At 45.1% G+C, this 26,531-nt stretch overlaps 1 protein-coding gene across 2 annotated transcripts in view; it reads left to right on the plus strand.

The window, feature by feature from the left end:
* COLEC12 (collectin subfamily member 12) overlaps positions 1-26,531 on the plus strand; it is a 192,002-nt gene that overhangs the window by 125,220 nt on the left and 40,251 nt on the right. For both annotated transcript variants that reach the window (XM_021096156.2, XM_084964305.1), the window contains exon 3: positions 26,348-26,470. In XM_021096156.2, the coding sequence (XP_020951815.1) occupies positions 26,348-26,470 (123 nt within the window). The remainder of the gene's footprint in view (positions 1-26,347; positions 26,471-26,531) is intronic.

Genomic DNA, 26,531 nt, shown 5'->3' on the forward strand with positions numbered 1-26,531 from the left:
TTGGGTCTAATTAGAGTACTTCGGAAATAAGGGCTTGCTGTGTTGAACCTATAAAGAAGTGAATACTATTTTTTTAACCTGATCTTTTCTTCAAATGCCCAACAGGACAACACTATGTATTTTTGTACAACTGTCAAGGGAAAAAGGCAGCTCCAAATATTTGACCCAGATAAACAGATTACCATTCATTTCATCTGAAAATATAGGGATAATTAACTTGGACAGCCATATAAACAGCAGGGGTCTCCTCCAGAGTGTCTGCCTTCCTAAAACAGCAGATAACCTCCCAGAGGGCTTCCATGGCAAGGCAGGGCAGTGTAGCTGCCTTCTGTTGCTGTATTTATAATTGTTCTAAGGAACTTTATGGGCTTGTGGAAAGAACTGGGCATTTCAGTCTTCTTGGGTGTATTCCTGTGTGCCAGCCCACTCATGTTTATCTGTTTGGTAAGGTTTATAATGGATTTGTTCTCCTGAGTTAAGCAAATTTTTTTCTTCATTATGCAGAGTTGGTAATTTAGTCCATTATCAGCCATTGGGCCTCTGGCATTAAAGATGCCTGGAATCACAGAGTCACATGTCTGTGGCCTGATTTCCCTCTAGAATCTCTGCCTGGTGGTGGGGCCTCACCATAGTCTGCACTTGAACCTGTTGAGCTACAGATTGTAAGTTGTCTTTCAAGAGTTCTTCCGAGTTTGAGCTGAAATCCATTTCGCTCATTCCCACCCTTTGCTAGCAAAGCAGGGAAAACCATACAGAACCATTTCTTCATAGAGCTGATGGGGCCTCTGGTAGTTTCAGTACCGATTATACTCCCCTGAGTCCACTGTCTCTGTGTCCTTTGCCAGTTGTCTTTGTCAGAGATCAGACTCTCCCCTACCCTGGTCACTCTTTGAACAGAATCCTACCTTCCCAGCCTTCCTCAGGTCTGTGGCCAGGACCTGGTTTCATCCTCCAGGTTGGTGTGGGTCTGGCCTTCTAGAACACTCGTTCTCCATCTTGGCCACAGGTGGGATGCCTGGGCCCCGAATTCAGAGGTGCTGATTTCATGGACCTGGGGCATGGTCTGAGCCTCCAGATTTGTATCAACTTCTGGGATACACCAAAAGGACCTGAGCTTTAGAATGACTCTGTGGTGGAGTCTTTGCCAGTCAGAGGCATTGCCAGCCTCTTGGGCTGAGTGTGAAGAAGGGATGAGAATGGGGCAGGCTGGCAGGGGTGGAGGAGCGGCTGCAGCCTATCATTGAATTGCTAGGTCTCCCCAGAAGCTGAAACTCATACTTGTTTCTTGGTTTTCAGATTTTCATCTTACATTTTTTTATGTGGCTTCAAACCCAATAGAAACATAACTCGGAGTTCCCATCATGGCACAATGGAAACAAATCTGACTAGAGACCATGAGGTTTCAGGTTCAATCCCTGGCTTCACTCAGTGGGTTGAGGATCTGGCATTGCTGTGAGCTGTGGTGTAGGTCGCAGACGTGGCTCGGATCCCGTGTTGCTGTGGCTCTGGTGTAAGCCGGTGGCTACAGCTCCGATTAAACCCCTAGCCTGGGAACCTCCATATGCCACAGGAGCAGCCCTAAAAAGACAAAATGACAAAAAAAGAAAAAAAAAAGAAACATAACTCAAGTTTCACAGCTGAGCTAGCTGAGCTCATGTTTTTGTGTTTCATGTTTTACGTATCATGTTTCTGGCAGATATTTTATCTTGCTCTCCAGGACATCGTGATGAGACATTTGTGGAGTTGGGATATGGATGAACATACATCTTCCTCCTGAGATGTCACCTCCCCCATCACACTAATATTACAGTTTAGCTGCACTAATCACTAACTCATGGCTACACACTTGAACTCCTAGGTCTTTTTACTTCTAAACCTCACCTTCCTCTTATATTTTGGCAATTGCTTTTTTTTTTGAATTAAAAAAAATCTTAAAAGGGTGGGGGAAAAACTTTAATTGTAATGTATACATGTAAGGATAACCTGACCCCCTTGCTGTACAGTGGGAAAATTAAAAAAATTAAAAAAAAAATCTTAATTTAATACAGATAAGGGCTAGGCAGGAGGGTATGTCTCAGGTGTACCACAGCAGTGAGCTTTCAAATCCTGGACTCCAGAATTAGCCAGATTTTGCAGGAGGTCACGGGCAGTACTGGAAAACCACAGATGTCCATATGGGGACTGTCTTGTAAAATGTGCAACATGGAGGCACAGACCCAAAAGTGTGCTCTCTGTCTGCAGGCAGACACCTCTAAAAGGAATTGCTTCTTAAAGGAGAGCAGAGGGAACTACAACACATTGACCTAATACGTGCCCCATTCACCAGATCCTTTGGAAATGAATGATCTCCTTGAACTTATACAATAACCCTGTGGTGGGCAGGTAATAATGCCCATTTTACGGATGAGGAAGGGTGGGGGCCTAGAGGGGCTAAGCAGTATGCAGTGGGGGCATCAGGATTGAGTCATGCCCTTTCCACCCACCACACTGCTGAGTTAGAGAAGGCTGTCATCCTGCATTTCATTGAGTTGGGTCTGCTCCAGAGTTCCAGCCTTCCAGTCATGCTGAAGCCTCTTCCTTCACGCCATGCACTTGCTAGGTTAGGAAAACCTACTCCACTGTGATGAGATGCAGAACCCTTGGAAGACGCTCATCCTGCCTTTGAGCAATTTGCCATGTAAAGGAGTAAGCCAGACCATATGCTTGTGAAACTAATTGATCCTATATTCGTGAGCCCGTGCGTGAAAAGTAGAATGAAAATGGAATTTTTTTTTCCCTGAGTGCGTCGAAATGATTTATGTAGGTAGTCCCCAACTTGGAACAGTTGTGATTTTTTAAGGCAGATGTTTGATCATCTAAAGTTAGATTTTTGCCCCTGAGATAGTATTTTCTCTTCTGGCCATCTGCATTGCCTTTTTACCCCATCATAGGCCGTATGTGGTGATGAAAATACTTTGCCCACTCCATCGTGAGTATATTCCTGTCTCCCCCATGGTGGCAGGTAGCTTTTTTCAGATCTCTAGAAGATCACAGACCTGGTATGCTTGTTTAACCAGCCCGATAATGAGTTCTTGATGTTCATAAATCTAGCAGTTATTTTCCTGATGAGAGGTGAACTATTTTAATGAAACACAAATGACACCAGATTTCAGAACTGCAGAACAGTCTTGATTTAGGTACCCCCTTCTCCTCTTGCCAATTTCATGCCAGACTTACTGAAAATGAAGGTTTGGGGGCAGAATTATATTTCAGGACAATGGATTATTTCAAAAATTCCTTCACGTGTAGACACCCACTTCTACACTTTTCTGCACATGCTTTGGAATGTAAGGGGTGCCTTCTAGCACTTAATTTTTCTGAGTCTGTTCCCACTGGCTTTGACATTTATGAATGTCTCAACTGCTTATCCCAGCACCTTTGACATTCTGTGGCTCTTTGGGAAAGGGCTAATGAAAAATGGAATTACATTTGGTGGAAATAATAAATGACTTGACGGAGAAGGACTAGGCAGGGGCCATGTTCCCAGGAGGCTGGGAGGGGACCGGGCGGACACTCTGCACAAGACCGGTACTTGCCTTTCTCTGCTCTCATCACTTTGAGCTGCTCTCCCCTCTCAGGCAGGCATAGATACTCTTCCTGAGTTGAAAGCTGAGTCCTGTGCCTAGGAGGTCTCCAAGCACTGGAAGCCATTCATTTCCAAGTTTTCAACTTGGTGTCTGATAGACCACTCTTGCCATTTCATCACATCCGTCCCAACCCTGGGGTTCTGGTCGGAAACTTCATGGCAGGGTTCCACATAGAACCTTACAACCCTAGAGATGCAGGACATGATGGCTCCGTGTGTGTGTGCATGCGCGCGCACGTGCATAATTAAACATGTATACGTGTAGAATCCAAATGAATACCACACACAAACAGTTGACATACATTGGGAGTACTTCCTGTGTTCTAGACACTGGTGACAAAAAGAGGAAAAAGATACAATTCTAGTCCCTGTTACAATGAAAGATAATTCTTATAATGGGATGGCATTCGAGTGCATTGGGTGGGAACCCTTAGAAGTTAGGCTTGACAGAGGAGCTCAAGTTTTGAGATGGGTTACAGAGGAAGCGTAAAATTGCAGCAGGCAAGCAAGCAGGGGAAGATATTCCACGGAAGTGTGAGACGGTGTAATGTGCTCTGGAAGATGCAGGTACTCTGAAGGCTAAGCTGAGGATGTAGGAAGAAGACCGAGGAAGAGGTGGCAGGGGGTGGGGTGGGGGGGAACGGGTCCCACCTTACTTGCCATGCTGTGGTGTTTATGTTTTACATTCTAGGCAGTGGGAAGCTACTGAAAATATTCAAGCCGGGGAAAAGACATGGCCAGACATATAACACATCAAAGCTGAGGCACCTAGGCTAAAAATAAGCCCAAATCAGAGGGAAGTAGGATTCTTTCTTCATCACTGGAAAAAAACACAGAAAACACACAAATAAAGCTCTTACCTCAGCTTTGGGGAGAAAGCTTTGCTTTTTCCTCCGGAAATACAGCTTCATGTTCTCCTTTGTGGTTTCTGTGCTGGTGCTTTCTTAATCTGGTCTTGCAAGCGAAGCTGCCAGATGGCTCCCGGCCTGCGCACTGTCCCGGGCACGCTCACGTCTGGGGTGATGGACAACTCCTCCCTCGTCCATCTGATCATTGCATCGTCACCTTCCCCACCAGGCGGCTCGGGGCCTCGCTTGCTGGAACCATCCTGCATGGAGATTCATGAGCCCCCTTGAGAGCAGACCGCATCTCTTAAATCACTTGTCAGAGGCACTAAGAGGCCACTACTGAGTGGAACATTAGAAACAGTTTTAGTATTTTGAACTTTGACCTGAATGAGTTGTGATCCCTCTGAAGTTGGGTCTTTCTCTTCTGCTCTTTGTTCCTTTTCTTTCTTTCTTTCTCCTTCTGATTTTCCCCCTCCATTGCTTCCACTTTTCCAAAATGGGTTGCTTGCATGGACCTGGTCAGGAGTAAGTGAGCCTTTCTGCTTGTGAGAACTTTTTTCTCCTAAACGTAAGTCTAGTGTTGTGACAAAAGGGTTGAACAAGCCATCCAGCCCTTGTCTCCCAAACAGAAGGAGTTGTTGGAAGCATCCTACACATTTCTAGTGTCCCCCTCCACCCTCACCCAAGGGAATGCAGATTTCCTTCTGATGGTTGGGACGTCAGGTTTTCCAGGCCTCTGGTGGGAAGAAAGAACCAGAGGAAAAAGTTCAGCCGCTAAGAACGAAAAGGACGGCGGAGGAGGGCAGGCATGTGGGGAAGGAGGGAAAGCAAGGCAAGCACGGAGAAGGTGATGGTCTAAAAGTAAAAAGGACAAGGGGAAATCAGTTGGGAAGAAGCATCTGGTGTTGGAAAAGTGTTGAAAAAACAAATACGGTTCTCTTCATACACCTCCTGGCTCCCCACGTCCCCACAGGAAGCAGGACGGACTGCTCCGAGGAGGGAGCTGGTCATCTCTGACTTTACGTGAATTGCCAAGACCTCGCTCAGCGTGAGCTCCTGGTGGGCAGGGTGCCCTCCTTCTTTCTCCCTCATTGGCCACACCCTGCAGGACCCGATGTTGGTCTCCAGCCGAAGGACCTGCGGCTGTCACATCTGAGTGTTTTGGTTCCTAAAGCGGTGCCCTTGTGGTTTTTACACAGTTTCACGGGACTGGAAGAATCTTCTCTGAGCCCTGGCACCTGCCCTATGGCTGCTTTCCCTAACCAGAGGAGCGACTTAAAATAGCCAGCCGTCTGTCTGCTTTTGTGACAGTTTTTAATTCCCAGCTGGGGCAGGGAATCCATCTTCTGACATCCCATCAGCTTTGTGTGGCCAGGCTGCTGTGGAGGAGGGTGCTCTCCAGGAAGAGCGCCAGGCAGCCCACGCTCCCAGTCAACAGTGGAAAGTGTGTTGGCTCTGCTGGGATATTCCACTCCGAGGAGTTGCCGTAATGTTTTTAAAACATCTCTGTTGGGGCGGGCAGAGCAGCTATTCAGCTGGGAGCACCACAGGGCATCCCTGCTGGTCATCAGTGCCCTGCAGGGCATTTATTAAAGATGTGGAATATCACCCCTGGATATGATGTTGGGCTGCAGATGATCTTTGGCCATTACAGATTCTCCTTTGGCCGTGCTGGTATTTGGGATGTGGGGTGTTTTAAGGTCTGTATTATACCACATCCCTCTCACTGGGGAAGGGGTATAGGCCCCACCCACATTCCCCACCCCCACTCCCTGCCAGGCCGGAGCCCAGGAGTGAGGGCTTTGCTGTGCCAGCTGATGGTACCTCTGAATCCACGTCCATGGTTCTGCTCACCAGCTTCCCCCTCTTTCTTTGCAAGGCAAGGGCTCCAAGTGCAGGCTCTGAAGAAATGAAGGATTAAAGGTTTTTGAAATCAAAACTATGGAGTTCCCATTGTGACACAGCAGCTTAAGAACCTGACTAGTATCCATAAGGACGCAGATTTGATCCCTGGTCTCACTCAGTGGGTTGAGGATCTGGCATTGCCGTGAGCTGTGGTGTAGGTCACAGATGTAGCTCAGATCCTGCGTGGCTGTGGCTGTGGCTTAGGCCGGCAGCTGTAGCTCCTATTTGACACCTACCCTAGGAACTTCCATATGCTGTGGGTGCGGCCCTAAAAAGGAAGAAATTAAAACTAGGTCTTTAAAGCTGCCAATGGCTGAGGATTCCCTCTCCTCAAGCCTGGATCCCAAACCTAGCCCAACCCACAACTCCCCAATGCCATGGGAAGCTCATCACCTTGTACCACAAAGCCCTGCACTGTCAGTGGTCTTAAGCTTGGCTGCTGCAGAGCAAGCATAGCTGAAGGGAGGTGGCCTCTGTACCATCTGAAAACCTGCAGGATCCAGGGCATACGCTCATCACCTGGGATCTTCTAGTTTGCTGGAAGGTCTGGTTCTCACTTCTGTGGATTCTTTAGGAGTTGGGTCACAGGCTGGAATGATGGGCATCAGACCCCTCTGCCTCCCATGTGCAGAGTGTGCCATGTGCTCGTTGCTTTTTGCTATTGGGAAGCCATGGGTGTTGAAGCAGTTTCAGCCACTTGCTGTGCTTGCAGGAGACAGCCCAGCGTAGCCCTGGTCCTAGGGGCCCAGAATGTGACCCTTCGCTCCCTGTCACATTTTCAGTGTCAAGCCCAGCAAAGCCCTACCCTCCAGGCCACTATCAGGTCCCCTTCTCTCCCTTCCTTTCCTCCTTCTTTGGACTCCGCGAGGAATGACACATGCAGGGTGACCCTAGCGTCTCTCCTTCTTCCATTTCCTGCCTGCTTTGCAGGTTTCATTGGAAGGGGGTGCAGATTAAGTCACTTTTGAAAAAGCCCCCCCGGAGGGGCATTGCACTTCATTCATGTCGTGTGCATTTTGTAAAAGCCGTGTCTTAGGAGAGCCCTTGGAGGATATCAGGACTCGAGCCTATAGACATTTAAAGCATAATAATAACTGCATCCTAATGATAGCGGCCAGTGGTGCCTGGTGATGTGCTAGGCATGGCATTTGCCTCACTAACATCCTCCTAACAGCCCTGTGGACTGGGCTGCCAGGTCTCAGAGTTAAGCAGCTAGTAACGAAATGCTGGGCTCCACCCGAGTTCTTGCCGTTCCAAAGCCCGCACTCTCTTCTCCACAGCCTCGGGCCCGTGTCCGGCCTGGGTAGGATGGAAGCCCCAGGGGACAGAGAGCAAAGGAGGAACAAACATCTGCAGTTCACACTAGACAGTCCAGTCGTGGGTTTTTCTAAGGAAGCAAAACGATCTTTTGAAAGGAAACTCACGCAGTCTGTCAGCTTCTTGCCAACTCCCCTAGAGTACGCCCGGCCAAAAACAGCCAAACCTTGTTTGGGGTATGAAAGCAGCTGTTATAATAAACTCCTCTGCTCTACCTCTTTTTCCTGTTATGGTGGAATGACTGTTTAAAGTAAATGTCTCCCATACACGGATTTTCTGGGGTCATGAAAACATTTTTTAATTGGCCGGCTCTGTTACATTTTTGGGGGAAGTTAGGAAGTAAACAGAATGCCACATGCCATTCCAGATCCATGCAGCAGAAATGTCTCTGAATTCTGGAAACTTGATTCCCTCTCACCCACCTCCTTGGGCTGGAACCTTCTCGGGCTTTGAGCTTGTTCCAGAATGAATGGATTTCGGCCTCTCTTCTATCCCATGGAGGGAAATGAGTGTGCAGAACATAGAGTTAAGATCTGTTTGAATCCTAGTTCTGCCAGCTACTAATGAGCAACCTCAAGGTTACTTTGAGCTTCAGTCTCTTATATCTGTAAAATGGGTGTTATAAGAGTAGCTATTCATTAGGTTTGTCATGAAGTTAAAACAAGAATCAAAACCATAGCAAAGATTTACATAATTGTTATTGTACGTCCTGGGCTTTTCAGGTGTGCTCTGTGTCTTAACTCATTTTATCTTCCTAAAATCCTTTGAGGTGGGTAATGTGCTAGCCATATTCTAACCGTCAGGGGTACAGTAGTGAATACAAGTCATAAATGCTCTATTTGCATGAAACTTAATTCTTGTTCTTGTTGAGGGAGGCCAAAAGATAAGTAAATTACATAGTATGTTAAATGGTTATAAGTGCTCTAGAGAAAAACAAAACGAAGAAGAATGGGGAGAGTTGCAATTTTCAAAGAGTTGATTAGGGAAAGCCTCTCTAACAGGATGTATTTGAGAAAAGACCTGAAAAAAAAAAATGAGAGACAAAGAGCTCTAAGGGTATCCAAGAGTCAGAGTCGCAGGCAGAGGAAACAGCAAGTGCAAAGGCCCTGTGGCCATGTGTCTGGTGTGTTCAAGAGGCACCGAGGAGGCCAATGTGGCTGGAGTGGCAGGAGAGAGGTGCAGAGGAGATGAGGTCGGAGAGGGAATGTTTAGGGGGCAGGGGTGGTATAGGGCCTTGCAGGCCTCAGCTCTTTATCTCTGTGAGAAGCTACCAGAAGAACTTGATCAGGGGAGGGACATGATCGAGATGAGGCCAGATTGAAAGGACATTTCTGATTCGTTCACTACAGCTGCTGCTCCTGCTGTTGGTTCCCATGCAGACAGTTGCCAACTTTTTGAGACTATTTAAGTTCTCATTTCTTTCTCCACTGTCAACATTGTACTTGTTGGTTTTTAGCAACAGATGAACCTTCCCCAACTTCCCTTGTATCTGTGTCCACCTTCCTCCCCTCTGCTGGATGATTCTGTCCTTTGTTGCCTCTCTACCTTGAGTTGTCTGGGGGGTGTGGGCAGGGAGCTATACCTTCGGTATGTGGAAGTTTCTGGGCCAGGGATCGAACCCACGCCACAGCAGTGACAATGCTGTATCCTAACCCACTTTGCCACCAGGGAGTTCCTGCACTGGGTTATCTTGATGATGCTACTTAAGTGGCTAAGTAGATAACTGCGATCTATACTCCTGATTCACAGTGTGTTTCTGTGCTGAATTAGTGATTGGGCCCAGAGACTCACAGATAAGTATTGCCTGGGCCACACAATCAAGAGAAGGATAAGGTGGAGGGAGGAAAGATAAGGGAAGAGATGTTTGTTGATGGAATTGCCCCTCCATCTATTCGATAGAAGTGTGGCCATGTGACAGACGACTTGCCAGCACCTATGCATTTCTGTGGGAAAGGCTTATCCTCAGATGTTCTCTGAGAGGTTGGGCATCACCAGTGCTGAGCCCCCAGTCTGTGGGTGGCACCTGAAGCCCAAGGATCTCCTGAAATCATGTCTACATGGATGTCTGTGCACATTTTTCCAAGGAGAGGTCATAGCTCTTGTGTTGGCTTGTTCATCGAATGGTTTCATCACGAAACCATATTCACGAGCTTGGATAATATGTGCGAACATGTGAAAAGGCACACATTTTACATTTAAAGGGAACCTTAGTTGCTAAAGATTAAGAATCTGTAATAGCCATATTTGACAAGTATTGCTTATAGTGTTCCCAAGATAGAGAAATTATGGTCCCTTAGAAGATGTGAGATGGGAATTCCTGTTGTGGCTCAGTGGGTTAAGAACCCAACTGGTATCCATGAGAATGTGGGTTGGATTGCTGGCCTCACTTAATGGGTTAGTGATTTGGCATTGCCACAAGCTGCAGCATAAGTCGAGGATGCAACTCAGATCTGGTATCGCTGTGGCTGTGATGTATGCAGGCAGCTACAACTCTGATTCAATCCTGGGAACTTTCATATGTCGTGAGTGCAGCCCTAAAGACAAAAAAGAAGAATATGTGGAATGTACTTTTGAGGACCTCAAGGTATGCTATCACTCAAGGTCCCTTTTGCCTCCTTGCCCAGTGACCAACTCACCAGGAATTCACCCGCTGTATCAGATCATTTTCTCACATGCTCCTCCTTACCTTTGAAACACTTCCAGTTCTAGCAATGCTTTAAAGACATGCACATGGGCCAAGTGGTTTGAAACAACAACCTAGGCCCCAGGTATTTGGAAGCCCCCATCCCCTCAGGTCCTTAGTGGAATGGGACCCACACATAAGACGAGGATCCAGGCTTATAAGGGGAACAAAGGGAAGGACTTGACAAGGCAATGTAATGACTTGGCTTCAGTACGATGAAGAAATGCATGTTCCTAGTCCCCCTGGCACGCACTGGCCTCATTTGCAGATGGAGGCAGGACAAGCATGCAGTGTTTCTGCTGTCACCTGCAGGTGTGACACACCAGGTGGCTTTGGTGGGGGCACTGGAATCCTACCGAGATAAGCAGTTCCTCTCAGTTCAGGGAAGCCCTCAAGGGCTTCTTAGCCAGGACTTAGGGGAGTCAACAAAAGGATTGTGGAGAATGACTGATCCCACGCCCTGGAATGCAATCCCCGCACAGTTGGTGGTACTTAATTATATACAATAAACTATAAAGGACATACAGTGGATTTTGATATCAGGTTCCAGTCCTTCCGTGCTAAGGCCCTGGTAAAAACCCTTCATCAGTGCAGCTAAGGAAACAGTTCCCATCCTGTCTGAATCTGGCTGGTAGGTCCACACTGCCCTCCCCCACTATCCAGCAACTCCTTGGGTCAAGGTCAGAAGCATCAACACGCCCCCTTCCACTGTGGAGGGGAAAGGGTGACTGTCAGAAATATGCATGGAAATTTCATCATCACCTTTTTTCATCAAGGTGGGAATCTAAAAAGTGGAAAACTATGAAAAATGCCCTGGCACCGTATTGAGTCTGTGTGCCTGTCCACCACCTCTGCCAGCATTTCAGTTTAGTCCTGGTCACAGGGGAGGGGGTGGGGGGGAAGGCTGGGCTCCTCTCTAACTCAAATGGACTGTTAAAAGTAAATGGAGGCATGTTAGGAATTTTAAGAGTTTGAGCAAACTGCTCTGGATGTAGCACCAAACCGGAAGTGGTTAGAGCACTGGGACAGGACTTAGATAGAGAAGGTGCAGAAGCAAAGAAAGGAGACTATTGATTGGCTCTAGTTTAAAGCCTAATTGGCTATTTGTGGTTGGTTGTCCTTGGGCTTAGATTTCCTAACCTTGAGGCATTTCAGGCTTAGGTTTTGGTTTGTTTCCATAGGCCTTGCCCAGAGTAGAGCCCCTTTAGTCTGATGGCCTCCTTGTTTCATTAATCACTAATCAGTATCTCAGAGGGATTCGTTATCTTTTGCTACAGAGCTGTTATCTCTGTTTCCTTTAAAGATGGGAGGAAATTTAACCTGTTAGGCCAGAGCCCTTTTCTGCTGGAAGATCAGACTGATATATTTGTGAGGCATTGATACACTTCCTGTGTTACTGCATGAAGTGTCCCCCTTGGCAGGAAGTCGTTAGAGGTGTTCCCTTGAACTGTGTACTGCTCAACCTTGCATGAATTGTTTTACACGGTGTCAGGAAATAACACTTTTTGTCATGACCTACAAAAGGATGTAGGTAGGAAACTGTTTTGCACCAACCTCTGTACCAACTTAAGGGTTTGAATAGCCTACTCAGAGACCTCAAAACTGTGCCCCTTGAACGTAACAGAAATGAGACAGTGCAATAAGCACAGTCAGTTTGGTCTCTTTATTCCTTGTCTTGTGTTTCTGTAGAGCTCATGAGTGGAGGGGTGTTGAGGTTGGAGTCATCCAGAATGCATGTACTTAAGGAGGAGTGTTTTCATTGTCTGGACATAGTGTGCCCAACTGGGGCACATCTGACAAGGGGGGAGCCGCAGTGTTTGGCCCCCAATCTTGTGCCACAAGAGAGCACCTGCCTGGGGGAGCAGTGGCAGGGGGCAGAGGAGAGGGAAGCAAAGTCCTTCCCTGCTCTGAGGACCAGGTATGCAGGTATGAGACCTTAGTATTGGAAGCAGATTGGCCATTTGGTAACTGAGAATCACCACATTTGTTTTTATTTTTGTTTCTTAAAGTTTTATTAAAGTATAGTTGATTCACGATGGTTGTGATAATTTCTGCTGTACAGCAAAGTGATTCAGTTATACATGTACAGATATTTATTCTTTTTCAGATTCTTTTCCCATTTAGATTATCAAAATATTTGGTACAGTTCTTTGTGCCATACAGCAGGTCCCCATTGGCCAGTCATTCCATATACCTCAGTGTACATATGCCAGTCCCAGACCCCCAGTCCATCCCTCCCCGCCACCTGTTCCCTTTGGTAACGGTAAGTTTGTTTTCAAAGTCTGTGAGTCTGTTTCTGTTCTGCAAGTAAGTTCATTTGTATCCTTTTATTTATTTATTTTTGGATTCCACATGCAAGTGATATCATATGATGTTTGTCTTTCTCTGACTTACTTAGTATGATAATGTCTGGGTCCATCTGTATTGCTACAGACGGCATTATTTCATTCTTTTTATGGGCAAATACTAAGAATCAGCACATATTAACAGTTAGATCGGCACGCTTTTCCCTCCCTGATAACACTGGCTCAGTTTTGCCCTAGCTGTCCAAAGAATTTATATGACTGTTGTGCAGATATTTGTTTCATGTTCTAGTTGGTTTCTCCTTCACTCACTAGAAGTGGCTCTTCCTTACTCACAGAAGTCATCCATGTCATCTGTGTGTCCCATCGAGTGAGGCACAGACACGCCACTTCAGGGTCTCCCAGCTTGTTGGGACACAAATGACTCGATGGCAGGGACCTTCCTTTTAGTCTCTTCCAGGAAGCCAGTTGTTGTTTGCTTATATTTCTCCATTGCAACGGCTCTCCCCTTTCTCAGGTTCTGTCTGGAGACTCACAAGTCTTCACGCTTTTCCTCCAAACAAAGTCTTGTTTCCGTCCCCTACTCTGTGATTCTTTCCATCCTACCCTGGGCCTGTACAACAGATTGAAAGCCCCAGGGCCCACCTGGAGTCCCTGACTTTCCCAGCTCTGTTTGGATAAACATTTCTCTTAAATGACTTGTGCCCAGTGGCAAGTGAACAGGGCCAGAAACCAGCTCTGAGCCAAGAAGATTTATGCCTGTGCAGCAGTCCTATAGATAAAATGTAGTAAATATTTATTTATTCATTTTATATATGTGTTATAAATATTTATTGTAAATATTTATTACAAATATATTATTTATGTATTAGGGTATACAGGGCCCCACAGAGTCATCTGGGGCCCTGTATACCCTAATAAATTAGTGCTTCTGATTTTATAAGCACTGTCATAACCACAGTTATAAGTGGGATTTTTCCTTTTACTCTAGTATATGTTCCTTTGCTTTACTAGGTGTTGTTTATTAGGTGTTGTTTCCCCCAAGTGTTGTATAAAGGGACAGATTGTTTCAGGGCAACCAGTAAGTTGTATTTACAGGTGGCTGGCTGTCTTTACTAGCTTTGCTGCTAGAACACAACTGCTTTCCAGCCGGAAGGAACCTTGCAAAGTAGCTGGAGCTGTTAGGTCCAGACTTCATCTAGAAGCTCAGTTAGGAACAGATATTTAGTGAATCACTGAATCCTTCTTGTTCAGTTCCTCTCCAGGGCTGTGTGTAATGTGAAGTGAATGAGATAGTGCTCTCTTTGCATTCCCGAAATGACACTGCCAGCTCAGCATCAATAGGACCTGAGCTTCAAGTGGCTTTTGCAACATTAGGGTGGGGCTTTGCTGGCCCAGGAAAGAAGAGCCCTACCCAGGCTCTGTTCTAGAAGGGGTATGTGTCCTTGTTCTGGCAAGCCTCCCATTGTGTAGTGCACCTTCTTAACCAAGTACATCTTCTTAACCAAGAGGAACTACTCTTTTACCACAAGAGATTTTAAAGAATAATAAGCAATGGACTCACACTATGTTCTAAACTACATACAGGTTTCTAGGAGTTTATGTAAACCAATAAATGATGCATATTAGAAATAAAATAGGGCATCAGTGGTGGAGAACATATATACACAATCTCAAACAATATGAAATTCTTAGGGCAAAATCACTTAATTGCATTTCATGCTCAAAGAAATGAATTTTATTGCCCAAATGACCAAACAGTTCCTAATTAGAGTTATCAACTGGTTAAATAGGCTGAAAGAAGGAGCGGCTTTAGACAAGTTCCTCCCAACAATGACCAGGCCACACCTAGCGCAGGGTTTTCTCCACCTCCCCAGTGAATGCGGAAATTGGAATTAGTATCAAGATCACCCACCACTGATGCCCATTGAATAGTGGACCAGAGCTGATGGGGCCCTGACCAAACTTTGCACTTTGCTGCTGTAGGATGTCAGGTTCAACAGGCATCCTGCCTCCACCATGAGCGGCTCAGCTTGCGTATTTCTGATGTTTTCCCATTTCTGTTTCTGGATCCTTTTGTTGCTGTAGCAGACATTTGTGAACGTACAGAGCTCCTTTGGACTCTTGGATTTTTTCTGCCTAGCAGGTGGGGTCTTAATTCCTGCATGACTTTAGGAGGCCAAGGGAATATCTTCCAGACTCAGGGTTGTCATTTGAAGGCCCTTCCTCCACGTGAGAAAGATATTCACTTTCAGGGTGGCTGGTCAGGGTTAAGTCAAACCTGTGTAGGTGGTATGAAGTTAACAGACATGTGGGAATTGAACCCTAAAATAAACATTGTCAGTTTCTCTGGGAAAGTAAGGTTATCTCTTCCTGCAGGGATTATGAATATACAATTTTTTTTTTTTTTTTGGTCTTTTTAGGGCCATACCAAAGCATATGGAGGTTCCCAGGCTAGGGGTTGAATCAGAGCTGTAGCTGTCGGTCTACACCACAGCCATAGCAATGCCAGATCCGAGCCACATCTGCGACCTACACCACAGCTCATGGCAATGCTGGATCCTTAACCCATTGAGCAAAGCCAGGGATCTAATCTGCATCCTCATGGATACTAGTCAGATTCGTTTCTGCTGAACAAAGACAGGAAATCCTGAATATACAATTTATGAACTGTCCATGAAAGCTTTAAATTCAGAATTTCTTGTGTTCACAGATCACTAGTAGGAACACATATACTCTCTCTCTTACCTGTATGGGGAAGGAAGGAACAGGGCAGACTCTACCAGGAACAGCCTGATGGTGTGATTCTATGGACAGAACAGTTGTTTGACTTGTTTAAATATAACAAGTTTGAATGGCATGCTGCCAAACTGTAACAACAAGTTCTCCAGGAGCCAAACCCCTGATTTGTAGTGCCTGCCAATTTCAGTGGTGTAAATACTCCCAGCCTGACCAGCTTCAAGCTGCCAACTAAAGTCACTGAATATGGAGTGTGAAGAGGTATGAACAGTTGGCTGTCACCAGTCAGTGTCAGCTGGCCCCAGCACACCCCTGAGAAACAATGGGAAAGCATGAGTATGAATATGGCCTTGGAAATTCTTTTTTAAAAACATCTCTACTGTCTGAAAAGTTACTGTCTGAAGGAAGTCACCGTGTGTGTGTTAGTGTGTGTTGTGGGTACATACAAATGTATATTTTTTTCATGTACTTATTTCAGTTTCAGACAATTTTCCAAATTTAATGCTGTAATTTATGAACTCTTTATAAAGGCATGGAAATTTTAATAAGCATGTATTTTCCCACTTACTTTACACTCGATTATAATTGATTGCATGCCTTCTGACTTTTTGGTGTAGTGGTTTTCCACTTTTATTTTTCCAGTATCATTCTGTCGACCTCTACAGCCAGAACTGTCTGCGTCATGAAAAGATCTCTTCCTCTTTCTGTCCTGTGTCCAGTTTTAATAGCAAGTGTGACTACTCAGCTGGTGAGTTGGTGCTCTTCACTGAATCTGGGGGCCACACTCCCCTTATGAGGGGTCCTGTGAGCTGTAAAATAGATCCTTTCTATTTTCCTTATTTATTTTTACCAGATATCCCCCCTCATCTGGGTTATTTCAAATCAACTGACTTCCCATCAAGGTTCAGAACAAAGGCTACCTTCATTACAGAAAAGAAAATTACTTTAAAATGCCAGCAATAAAATCTCTCTCTCTGTCTTGGCTCACTTTTCCTTTAAGTGTCCTCACCTATAGTCTTCATTTGAAGAAAGTGAAAAACACATATTCACACAGGAATGAAGAGTGTCTGTCAGGCTGATTGATATTTTCACTTACACTGAGGCCCCCCCCCCATTTTTTTTCTTCATTGAAACACTAGTTTTGTTGGTTTAAAAAAACTCAGGTAGATATGTAAGAGATCATGTATTGTCTTTTTATTTTTTGTCAGCACCTGCCACAAAGCCTTATTTCCACATGTCCCAACACTGCCTCAGCGATAAAAAACAAATACACTGTCATTAAGTGAGACGTGCCCACTCTGTTCAGCCATCTCTAAATGACACTTTAAAACAATGACCCTCAAGGCAAGTGTTGGGCTGTGGGTTTACTTTCTCACCTCAGCCCCATCAGATTTCATTTTGTGAGTGCTGAGGGACCCCCAAACATAGCCCTGTGGCTGGGAAGGTCCTACAGGCATGGTTTGCATTCCTTTAGTTAGTAAATCCCACCATACTCCCTGCTCCTGTGGGCAAAAGAATATGCTTCCTTTCAGGCTGTGGGTTCCTCATTGTTTGGTTGCAAGATGTCCCGTGTGTCTGCGTTTTAACTGTCAGGCCCCTGAGCTGAATGCCTCTCCCAGGATGTCTACACCCTGGCCTGCAGGACAATGAGATCAGCATGTCACTTGTCACCTAGGAGGCTGGACACAGAGGTGGGAGAGAAAGTTGTGAAATCCCTGCACCTGGCGCTATTGCTAGTGTGTGTGATTGAGTGTCCCTGGAGTGACAGAGCCCATCTTCCACTGGCCAGGATCTCCACCCTGGCCTGTATTTGTGAACCTACAGAGTGTACAGAGTACAAGAGAGGCCTGGTTTGTTCTAAGAAATGCAAAAGCAGTCCTGCAGACAAATTAAGTCCCCATGCCATGGCAATAGCCATGAGGATGAAGCCATGACAATGGCTTTTAAATTATTTGAAAAACAGGAGTTCCTGTTGTGGCTTAGCGGGTTAAGAACCGGACTAGTATCCATGAGGATGCAGGTTCAATCCCTGGCCTCCCTAAGTGGATAAGGATCCAGCGTTGCTATGAGCTGTGGTGTAGGTCACAGATGCAGCTCGGATCCCATGTTGCTGTGGCTGTGGCCAGCAGCCTAGCTTCGATTCGACCCCTAGCCTGGGAACTTCCATGTGCCACGGGTGTGGCCCTAAAAAGTAAAAAAGAAAAAAGAAACTAAATTATTTGAAAACATATGAATGAGCCTAATAGATGTATGCAATGTGAATGTCACAGGTGCCCAAGCAATTCAGGCCCAGCTGGGCTTGGGGCAAGACTAATTAGGAAAGGATTCATCCAGGAAGAAATTTGTGAGGAAGGTTTTAAAAGAAGTCATTTGGTAGAGTGTTACAGGGAGAAGGAGGGTGAATCTCAAGACATGGAGAGAAATGGGAAGACTCAGGCCATGGCCCACCAGCCAACCCCGACGCCACACTCCTACCTGCACTCCTTCAAGCTTTGGCTCAAATGTCATTGCCTGAAGCCTCCTCCAACCACCAGCTTAAATTGCCACTCACCTCCTCTCCCACAGGCTCTTTGTGCATTCCTTTATTTTTCTCCATCTCATTTATCACCCTCCAAAGTATTAAAATATCCCCCCCCCCCCGTATAAGTTCCATAAGGACAGAGATTGTTGTCTGTCTTATTCCCCAATATACTTAGCACTTGGCACATACCATCCTTGTTTCTTGAATAAGTGGGATGTAGTAAGAAAGAAGTCTGGTGGGCAGTGTTTTGGGGTCTAAAGACCTCAGGTGGAGAATGTGGAATCCTGAGTGCTCAAGCCCAGGCCAGCCTGGGAGGGCAGTCAAGGTCATTGTGCCATGGTTTCCTTACTGGTAGGATGAATGTTGGTGAGATGACGGCTGATGTCCTCTGAGCTGCACTGCTCTGAGAACCCACAGGGTCAGAAGGCAATGTGGTGAGCATCTTGGACTCTACTTCAAGCCACCTGGAGCTGTTACTGAGAGAGAAAATTTCTGAATCATGGGGTCAAGCTGGTATTTGTAAAAAGAATCATTTTTTTCCAATGTACTCTGGACAGATTTGTTTGTTTGTCTTTTTAGGTCCCCACCCGAGGCTTATGGAAGTTTCCGGGCTAGGGGTCAAATCAGAGCTGCAACTGCCAGCCTGCACCCCAGCCACAGCGATGCAGGATCTGAGTCGCATTTGTGACCTACATCACAACTTAGGTCAACCCAGGATCTTTAACCCACTGAGCGAGGCCAGGGATCGAACCCACCTCCTCATGGATACTAGTCAGGTTCATTACCACTGAGCCACAACGGGAACTCCACCAAGCAGGTTTTTTAAAATGGGAGAGTAAAATCTAGATAAATTAATTTTTTCTTACCACCTAATAAATCCTTCTTTCACCTCCTTCCTTTCCACTAACTTCTCTCACCCAACTCCTGCAGGCTTGAACCAGCAGCAATTTGGGTCCATGGATGAGTGAGCCATTGGCTTTCAAGGCTCCTAGTTCAGTGAACTAGAACTTCAGAAGAAAACTCAATAGGGAAAACCAACTTGTTTCAGTTTCAAGCTCAAGACTCTTTTGTGTCTCGTGGTTTACCTTGAAATTATAAAGCTACCTTCTCGTCCCAGGCCACTCTGTTCCAGAAATTTCACTGCCACTGGAGGATGATTTCCCCCAAGGGGCTAAGAAACCTACCAGCCAAACCTCTAAGCCAGTCCTGACCTCTCACAGAGATAATGAGGATTTGTTTAGGGGGGAATCAACTTGCTGCTAAGTATGTCACCACAGAATAGGAAGAGAAATTACAGCCTGTAGAAACCTCAGGCCTATAATGGTTAACTCCCTGGAGACTAAAATTTTCCTGCTCATTTCTGAGTAAGGCTTATCTGGCAACATTTGAAAAGATGTTTCTGCACCCCTGTATTTTGACAGGACACCTCCACAAGTCTAACCTGTTTGCCTTCTGTAGTTTATCATGCTAGGCATCCTTCATCTTGCTTTGCTTTGCTTTCCATCCCTGGAGGTCAACAAGCTTGGGGGAGCAACGTGTGATCATCTGGGTTCATCAGCCACTCAATGGCTTGGGTACTCAACTCCTTTGACCCCCCCTCACACTTTGCTAAAGAGCTATAAAATTAGGGTCAGAATCCCTAATTACAGGATTCTGAAAGGGATTATAAGTGGCTGGGCGGAGGTACGTGGCACAGCTCAGGTCCTGGGAACTGGCCACTGTCCTTACCAATTCCTCTTCGCGTTCGCAGCAAGAGCAAACTCTTGCCCACTAGACAAATATCTAGTGGCTTTCCTCCAAATACCTGAGCAATCTAAGTGTCCAGCTATATTAGACAGCAGGCTCTGATGGCCCAGGCTGGAGCCGAAATTTCATGCGTCCTTTTAATTAAAAGATTCAGGGCCTAATCACAGAAGGACATTGTTTGCTAGTGCCGATAATGAAGTAGTCACGGCTGCCGAAGTGAATCATTAGGGTGGTTGACGGTTCACTCTGTGCCCATAGGATAAAATGAACAGGAAGGGAGCCAAGAGGAAGGGGCCGCCAGGAGAGACAGATGTAAGAGACGTGATGGATGAACTCCCCGCCGAGCGAGGAGTCCTCGCTTCAGAATTGAAAGCATTTGTGTACAGTTAGTTCCTATACGAAAGGGTTTCTTATTATAAAAACCACAAAGAGAAAGTAATGGCGTTCTCTTGAGACGCTACGAGTTCTGGCAGACATTCTATCTGCTGAGTGGCATCATTATCTGGCTTTTGCCTCCAACAATTCTTTTTGAGCAGACAGGGTATACATTATACATTTCAAATAAATCATACATATTTTTTTACATTAAAACCAGAACTGGCTGCCTTTTTAAATTTATATACATGAATAATTTTTTTATTTTTATTTTTTTTGTCTTTTTGCCTTTTCTAGGGCCACTCCCACGTGGCATATGGAAGTTCCCAGCCTAGGGGTCGAATCGGAGCTATAACCTCCAGCCTACGCCAGAGCCACAGCAACACGGGATCCAAGCCACGTCTGCAACCTACACCACAGCTCAGTGGATCCTTAACCCACTGAGCAAGAGCCAAGGATCGAACCTGCAACCTTATGGTTCCTAGTCGGATTTGTTAACCACCGAGCCGTGATGGGAACTCCTATACATGAACAATTTTTAATGAAAGAAAGTATACCTTTGGTAAATATGCAGAATATTAACATAAATAAATCCAGGGTGAATGCTAGAGATTTTAAATTCATAAAACTCTCTTCTACATCATTTTTCTGGCATGAGTACATCTTTATGGCTGTAGAGATGCTCTAGGCTTCATTTATTTTGCACAGGAAGTGATTTTGTTTTTAATTCTTGCCCTGCTTCTGTGATCATGATTCTCTACATTGTTTAAGAAACTTGGCATAATAAGGCATCCCAGGCTTGGATTTGAATGTGGGGAAAAAATTATTCATTAATAATTTTCAAAAATACTAACTAAATCCATATCCCATCATTTAGTAAATAGCCTTTATAATCAGGAAAAACTCATTATTTGTGGAATGATGTGTTTTCTGTATTTAACTTTTGTTCTAGTGACCTTGCACAACATCCAAATAACTAGGATGTTAACTCTTACTGTTGTGTTGCCTTTGAGGGCATTTTAATTATAGGAATTTATTTGAATCATCAGTTTTACTGTTAGAGCCAAATCATTCTCATGGGCTTATGGGAATATATGCCACCAGGCAGTAGATTAATAACTATGAAAAAACCACATGAAAAGGTCACAGCAAAACGCAGATCAAAACCTGTGGTTTTCTGGATTTTGCAGTCTACCAGCGTTTTGAAGCTTCTTTAGGGTAATATGATCTTTATGGCAACATCACTGAGCTCTAGACACTTGTGATAATTAAGACCATCCGGAAGTGCCCCACACTCGCCCACAGGGCCAGCCTTCACCTTACAAGGGACAGGACTGACGAGCACACATCCATTTTAACTAAGAGCCTGCCTGCAGTGATGCTAGAAAAATATGATAGTGAAGGAAATCCTTTTGTTTTCCAAAAAGATTGGAAAAACAGACTGGATTGGGGCCGGAACCACAGAACTTGGGAGGGCTCTTTATGGAGAACCACAGCAGAAAGGAATTCTCTTTGCTGGTGATTTTTTCTGGCCTTCTGCACTGTCATTCCTACAGTGTTTCAATTATTCTCTCCAACCAGCTAACCACCCTCCCGATCAGTGACCTCACCGACTCCCATCTTCTTACATTAAACATGTGTTATTGGAAACAGGGCAACATAGAGAACTTTTGAGTTTGGGCACCAGGGACCAAATTGTCAGCCTATTGTGAACTTCCATGGAATACTCAAGGAGTTAACCGGAGTGATTCTGGCTTCCTTTGGCCTCCCCGATGTTTCTTGTATAATAACAACTTGGACACTGGAAAATACATTGAGACTATGAGCCAAAAATCAAGTTCAGTGGGAATCATAGGAGAGGGATAACCAATGAGAGGGCGTGGATCCTGCAGGCGCGTTGGGTCTGTGGCTGCTGAGTTGAAGATGTGCCATTTGGGCCAGGTTTTGCCATGAGCTGGATCCCGGTGGTGAAGGGCAAACTGCTTCACTTCCTGAGCTAGAGGCTCTTATCCACAGCTCGCAGATCCATTCTCTGCCCTTCCTACCCACCCCACGAAATGAGAACCAGGCCCCCAGTCTCGGGAAAGTCATGCTAGAAAAACAAACACTACAAAGGCTGGTAACAGGGGGATATCTCACTTGAATGTTTTTTGTGACCATCTAGGTTCAAGGAGGAGGGGGTCCTCCAGCTACGTTAGCCAGCAGGGGGTCTCTTTGTAGTACACACCCGTGTGTTTGGCCAGATGTTCTCCCAGCAGAGGGTGGGGGAGGGGGCGAGATAAAAAAGAATTCTTATTAAAAATAAGTCTTGGGAGGAAGGAAAAACAAGACAGAGAAAGTGTGTCAAGTGGGACGGAAGACCCGGCAGGGCCATCTGATATCGATTAAATGTTGATACACTCAACAGCAAGAAATGGGTGTCACGAGGAATTGACCCTGCTCTTCAGAATGTGGACCAGCGACAACAGTCTGGGGGCAGATCAGTATGGCGACCCATGCACAAGGGGCCCAGTGGCAAACACAGCGCCAGCCCACATGGCAGGGAGTGGGGGGTGGGGAGGACCCCTGCACTGGGAGTCAGGACACCTCATCAGCCTCACTCAGTGACGCTTGACCAGATGACTACTAAGCAACCCTCCAGCCCCAGATTCTCTTATCTACCATCATCTCTCCCCTGATGAAATCTTCCAAGGCTCTTCTAATGGAATGTGAGAAATAGCCATGGAGATGCATAAAATGTTCACCCCCCCAGGGTCTTAAAATCCCGAAGGAATGAAACCTCCCATGGACCACAAAAGTGTCATCCAATCTTTCCACAGCATCCCTGGGTCTCTCCTCCTGTGTTTTACAGTTACCACCAAAGCACATTCATTGTTTTCTAAACATGAGATGTGTCATGTCTGTGGGTCTACCTGGGCTTCCCTCCCCTCCCAATTCCAAAGATATTTTTATTCTAACTGGCTATAAGGTTAGTTGGTAGCTGGTTGGTTTTATTTCAAACTGTCAGGTGATAGAGAGCTTAAGAGCAGATGAGCATGTGTGCATGAATGTGTGTTCATCCTTTAGCTAAGGATGAGCCATTGAAGGTTTTTTGTTTTTGTTTTCTTCTTTTTGCCATTGTCATGAGATCAGCAGTATTTTAGAAGAGGGTGAGGCTGGATTCCAGTGGGGCTGGGAGTGGAGGCTCCCACTGAGATTAGAAGATCTCACACTAGGATGGTGGCTGTGAAAATGGACAGGAAAGCCTAGCCAGAGAGGCACCGGAGTGTTGGGGAGAGATCATGACGTTTGGAGTCATACAAACAGAGCCAGGTTTGAATCCTGGCTGTGTTGTCTATGGAATGTCATTTCAGCTCTCACTACTATGCCCAATTGAAGGGTTATTATATGAATTAAAGGTGCCGTCAAGTACCTAGCTTAGAGTCTGGCACGATGTAGGAACATCAGTAAACTGTCGATGAGAAGACTGTGATAAAGATGTCCCACAGGAAGATTAGCAGGACCTGGTGACTGAGTTGGAGAATTAGTGTAAGAGGAGACCTCACAGTGTCTGAGCTTGACCACCTGGGAGGTTGGGATGGTAGGAGTATTTAAATCAGGTGGAAATAAGAAAGCTGAGTAGAAGTTGGCAGGGCCAGTTACCATGGCCAGTTTTGACCTTTTGACATGGCACTGAAAACATCCAGGTGGCAGTGGAAAAGGGCAGATGAAATGGAAAAGGAGTAAAAGAAATGCAAAAGCTGTGATGCTGGGAAGGTGATTCATAGGTCCGTTTGATCAATGAGTCGGATTTTATAGCTTCATCTTCAAGGAATTGGCTAACCAAAGGTTGAGCCAGCGTGACCGTTTTCTAAAACAAACCTTAACTCCTCAAAATGGGTTCTTCCCACCAGGCCTCTCCTAGACCTTGTTAGAAATGCAGAATCGAATCGTAGCTCCTGCGTCCGCCCTACTGGCTCAGAACCCACATTTCAAAACGTGATTTGCAAGCACTCAATTGACACTTTGAGAAGCACCCTTCTAAAGCATGGCAGCCAGACCAGCAGCGGCCCCACCCCCTGGAAACTTGTTAGAAATCCCCATTTTCGGAGTTCCCGTTGTGGCTCAGTGGTAATGAACCCAACTAGTATCCATGAGGATGCAGGTTTGATCCTTAGCCCCACTCAGTGGGTTAAGGATCTGGCGTTGCCATGAGCTATGGTGTAGGTCACAGACAAGCCTCAGACCCTGCATTGCTGTGGCTGTGGCTAGGCTGGCAGCTGCAGCTCTGATTCAACCCCTAGCCTGGGAACTTCCATATGCTACAGGTGTGGCCTTAAAAAGAAAGAAAGAAAGAAGGAAAGAAGGAAAGAAAGAAAGAAAGAAGAAGGAAGGAAGGAAGGAAGGAAGGAAGGAAGGAAGGAAGGAAAGAAAGAAAGAAAGAAAGAAAGAAAGAAAGAAAGAAAGAAAGAAAGAAAGAAAGAAAGAAAGAAAGAAAGAAAAAAGAGTTCCTATAGTGTCTCAGTGATTAACGAACCTCCATATGCCATGGGTGCAGCCCTAAAAAGACAAAAAGACAAAAAAAAAAAAAAAAAGAATCCCCATTCTCAGGCACCTTCTCAGACTTCCTGAATTAGAAAGGCTGTGTTTTAACAAGAGCTTCAAGTGAGTCCATTGTACCCCAGAATTTGAGAACCACTGCTCGAAGTCTAAGAACAGACATATTGAACCCGTTCCCCTTGGGTGTAGAGCCGAGAACTCCGGAGGGGTGGGTTAAACCCTGAAAGTTAAATATGATTCATTGTTCTATGCTGTTTCTCTCATCATTTTGCATTAAACACAGCTGAAGAACTCTTTTCACCAAAGAAGGGCAGAATGCGTAAAATTATAAACCAAATGAGAGAAACTTTGGCCATGCTTAATCTTCATGATTTACCCATCAAAAGTTATTGAGCACAATTATAGGAGATCAGTCTTTTACATGCAGTTGCTCCTGGGGGACGCTATTAGTGAGACACGCAGAGGAAAAGAAGGACCCTCTTGATGCTCCTTACAATGTGATTTTCACATTAAAATGTACAGTCTTTGTTTTCTGTGTTTCTAATCAATTCAGTGGAAAGTTCCCTTTTTATGGGTTAAGTTTCTGAAGTCATTTGCAGAAGTAATGGTGGTTTACCACGTAGACTAGAATGTTTTTCAAAAAGTTCATTTGTGAGCAATAAAAGTTTACCTCTTCTCATCAAAAATGTCTGGTTTTTCTGGTTGTTCCTTAGGTGTTATTCAAATCACTGTGATAACTTTGATAAGGGTCAGTGTCTGTTTTCTGTGTACATGTAATGTACAAAAATGGCTAGATATTGAGCATTTCAATCATCAAATTATGTAGATTTTCTGCTATGGGTTATAGTACATTATAGCAGGTGGCATGCTGGTAAACCAATTTGGGATGTGGGAGGCCATCATTTGTAGTGTTTGCCAATTTCCTTGGTGTAAATACTCCCTCCAGGGTTGATTTCAAGCTACCAATGGTTTAATAACCAGCTCCCCAAATTCCTACAAATTTGACAGTTGACACTGGCAAGCCAGTAGGAACTAGCCTGAGCACACCACTGAAAAACAGTCAAGGGACAAGTCACAATTTTTTTTTAAGTTTTGGTTGGCTGAGTTTGAATTACTGTAGGTCCATAATGTCTGAAACAAATAGATCTGGGTGTTTTAAATCTTTTATAATGTATAGATTTTTACTGAAATTATAATTATTATAATGGAATATGATCTGTAACTATTCTGTAAGACAAAGTTCTGTGCTATTTTCATGTCATTCAATACATTTATAACAAAATAATAGTGACATTTAAAGCTTGTGTTGCTCAAGTTGTGAATTTTTTTTTGCCTGTTTGTTTGTCTTTTTGTCTTTTTAGGGCCACACCCACAGCATGTGGAGGTTCCCAGGGTAGGGGTTGAATTGGAGCTACAGCTGCCAGCCTGCGCCACAGCCACAGCAACACAGGGTCTGAGGCTTGTCTGTGACCTACACCATAGCTCATGGCAACGCCAGATCCCCAACCCACTGAGTAAGGCCAGGGATCGAACCCGCAACCTCATGGTTCCTAGTCAGATTCGTTAACCACTGAGCCACGATGGGAACTCCCTCAGGTTGTGGGTATGTTTAATTTTAAAATACCAGTCATCCTGTAGTAAGGCATAGGTAAAATTATTCTCCGTTATAGTATTTGAGCCAAAATGCAAAAAGATTTTGAAGTGGTGGTTTTGGTTAATATTATTAAAGTTTGACTTTTCTTACAGGTATTCAGGAAGGAACACAATGTACCAAATGTAAAAATAACTGGGCACTGAAGTTTTCTATCATATTATTATACATTTTGTGTGCCTTGCTAACAATCACAGTAGCCATTTTGGGATATAAAGGTAAGTAGTCTTTGCTTTTTACTTCCAAATAGCAACCTTCCCTTGACTAATTTAAACCTGA

Source organism: Sus scrofa, chromosome 6 (genome assembly GCF_054392235.1).
Source record: "Sus scrofa isolate SSC_HxYL_T2T_F1_AM1 chromosome 6, Sscrofa_HxYL_maternal_Yorkshire_Landrace_v2.0, whole genome shotgun sequence".
Classification (NCBI taxonomy): domain Eukaryota; kingdom Metazoa; phylum Chordata; class Mammalia; order Artiodactyla; family Suidae; genus Sus; species Sus scrofa.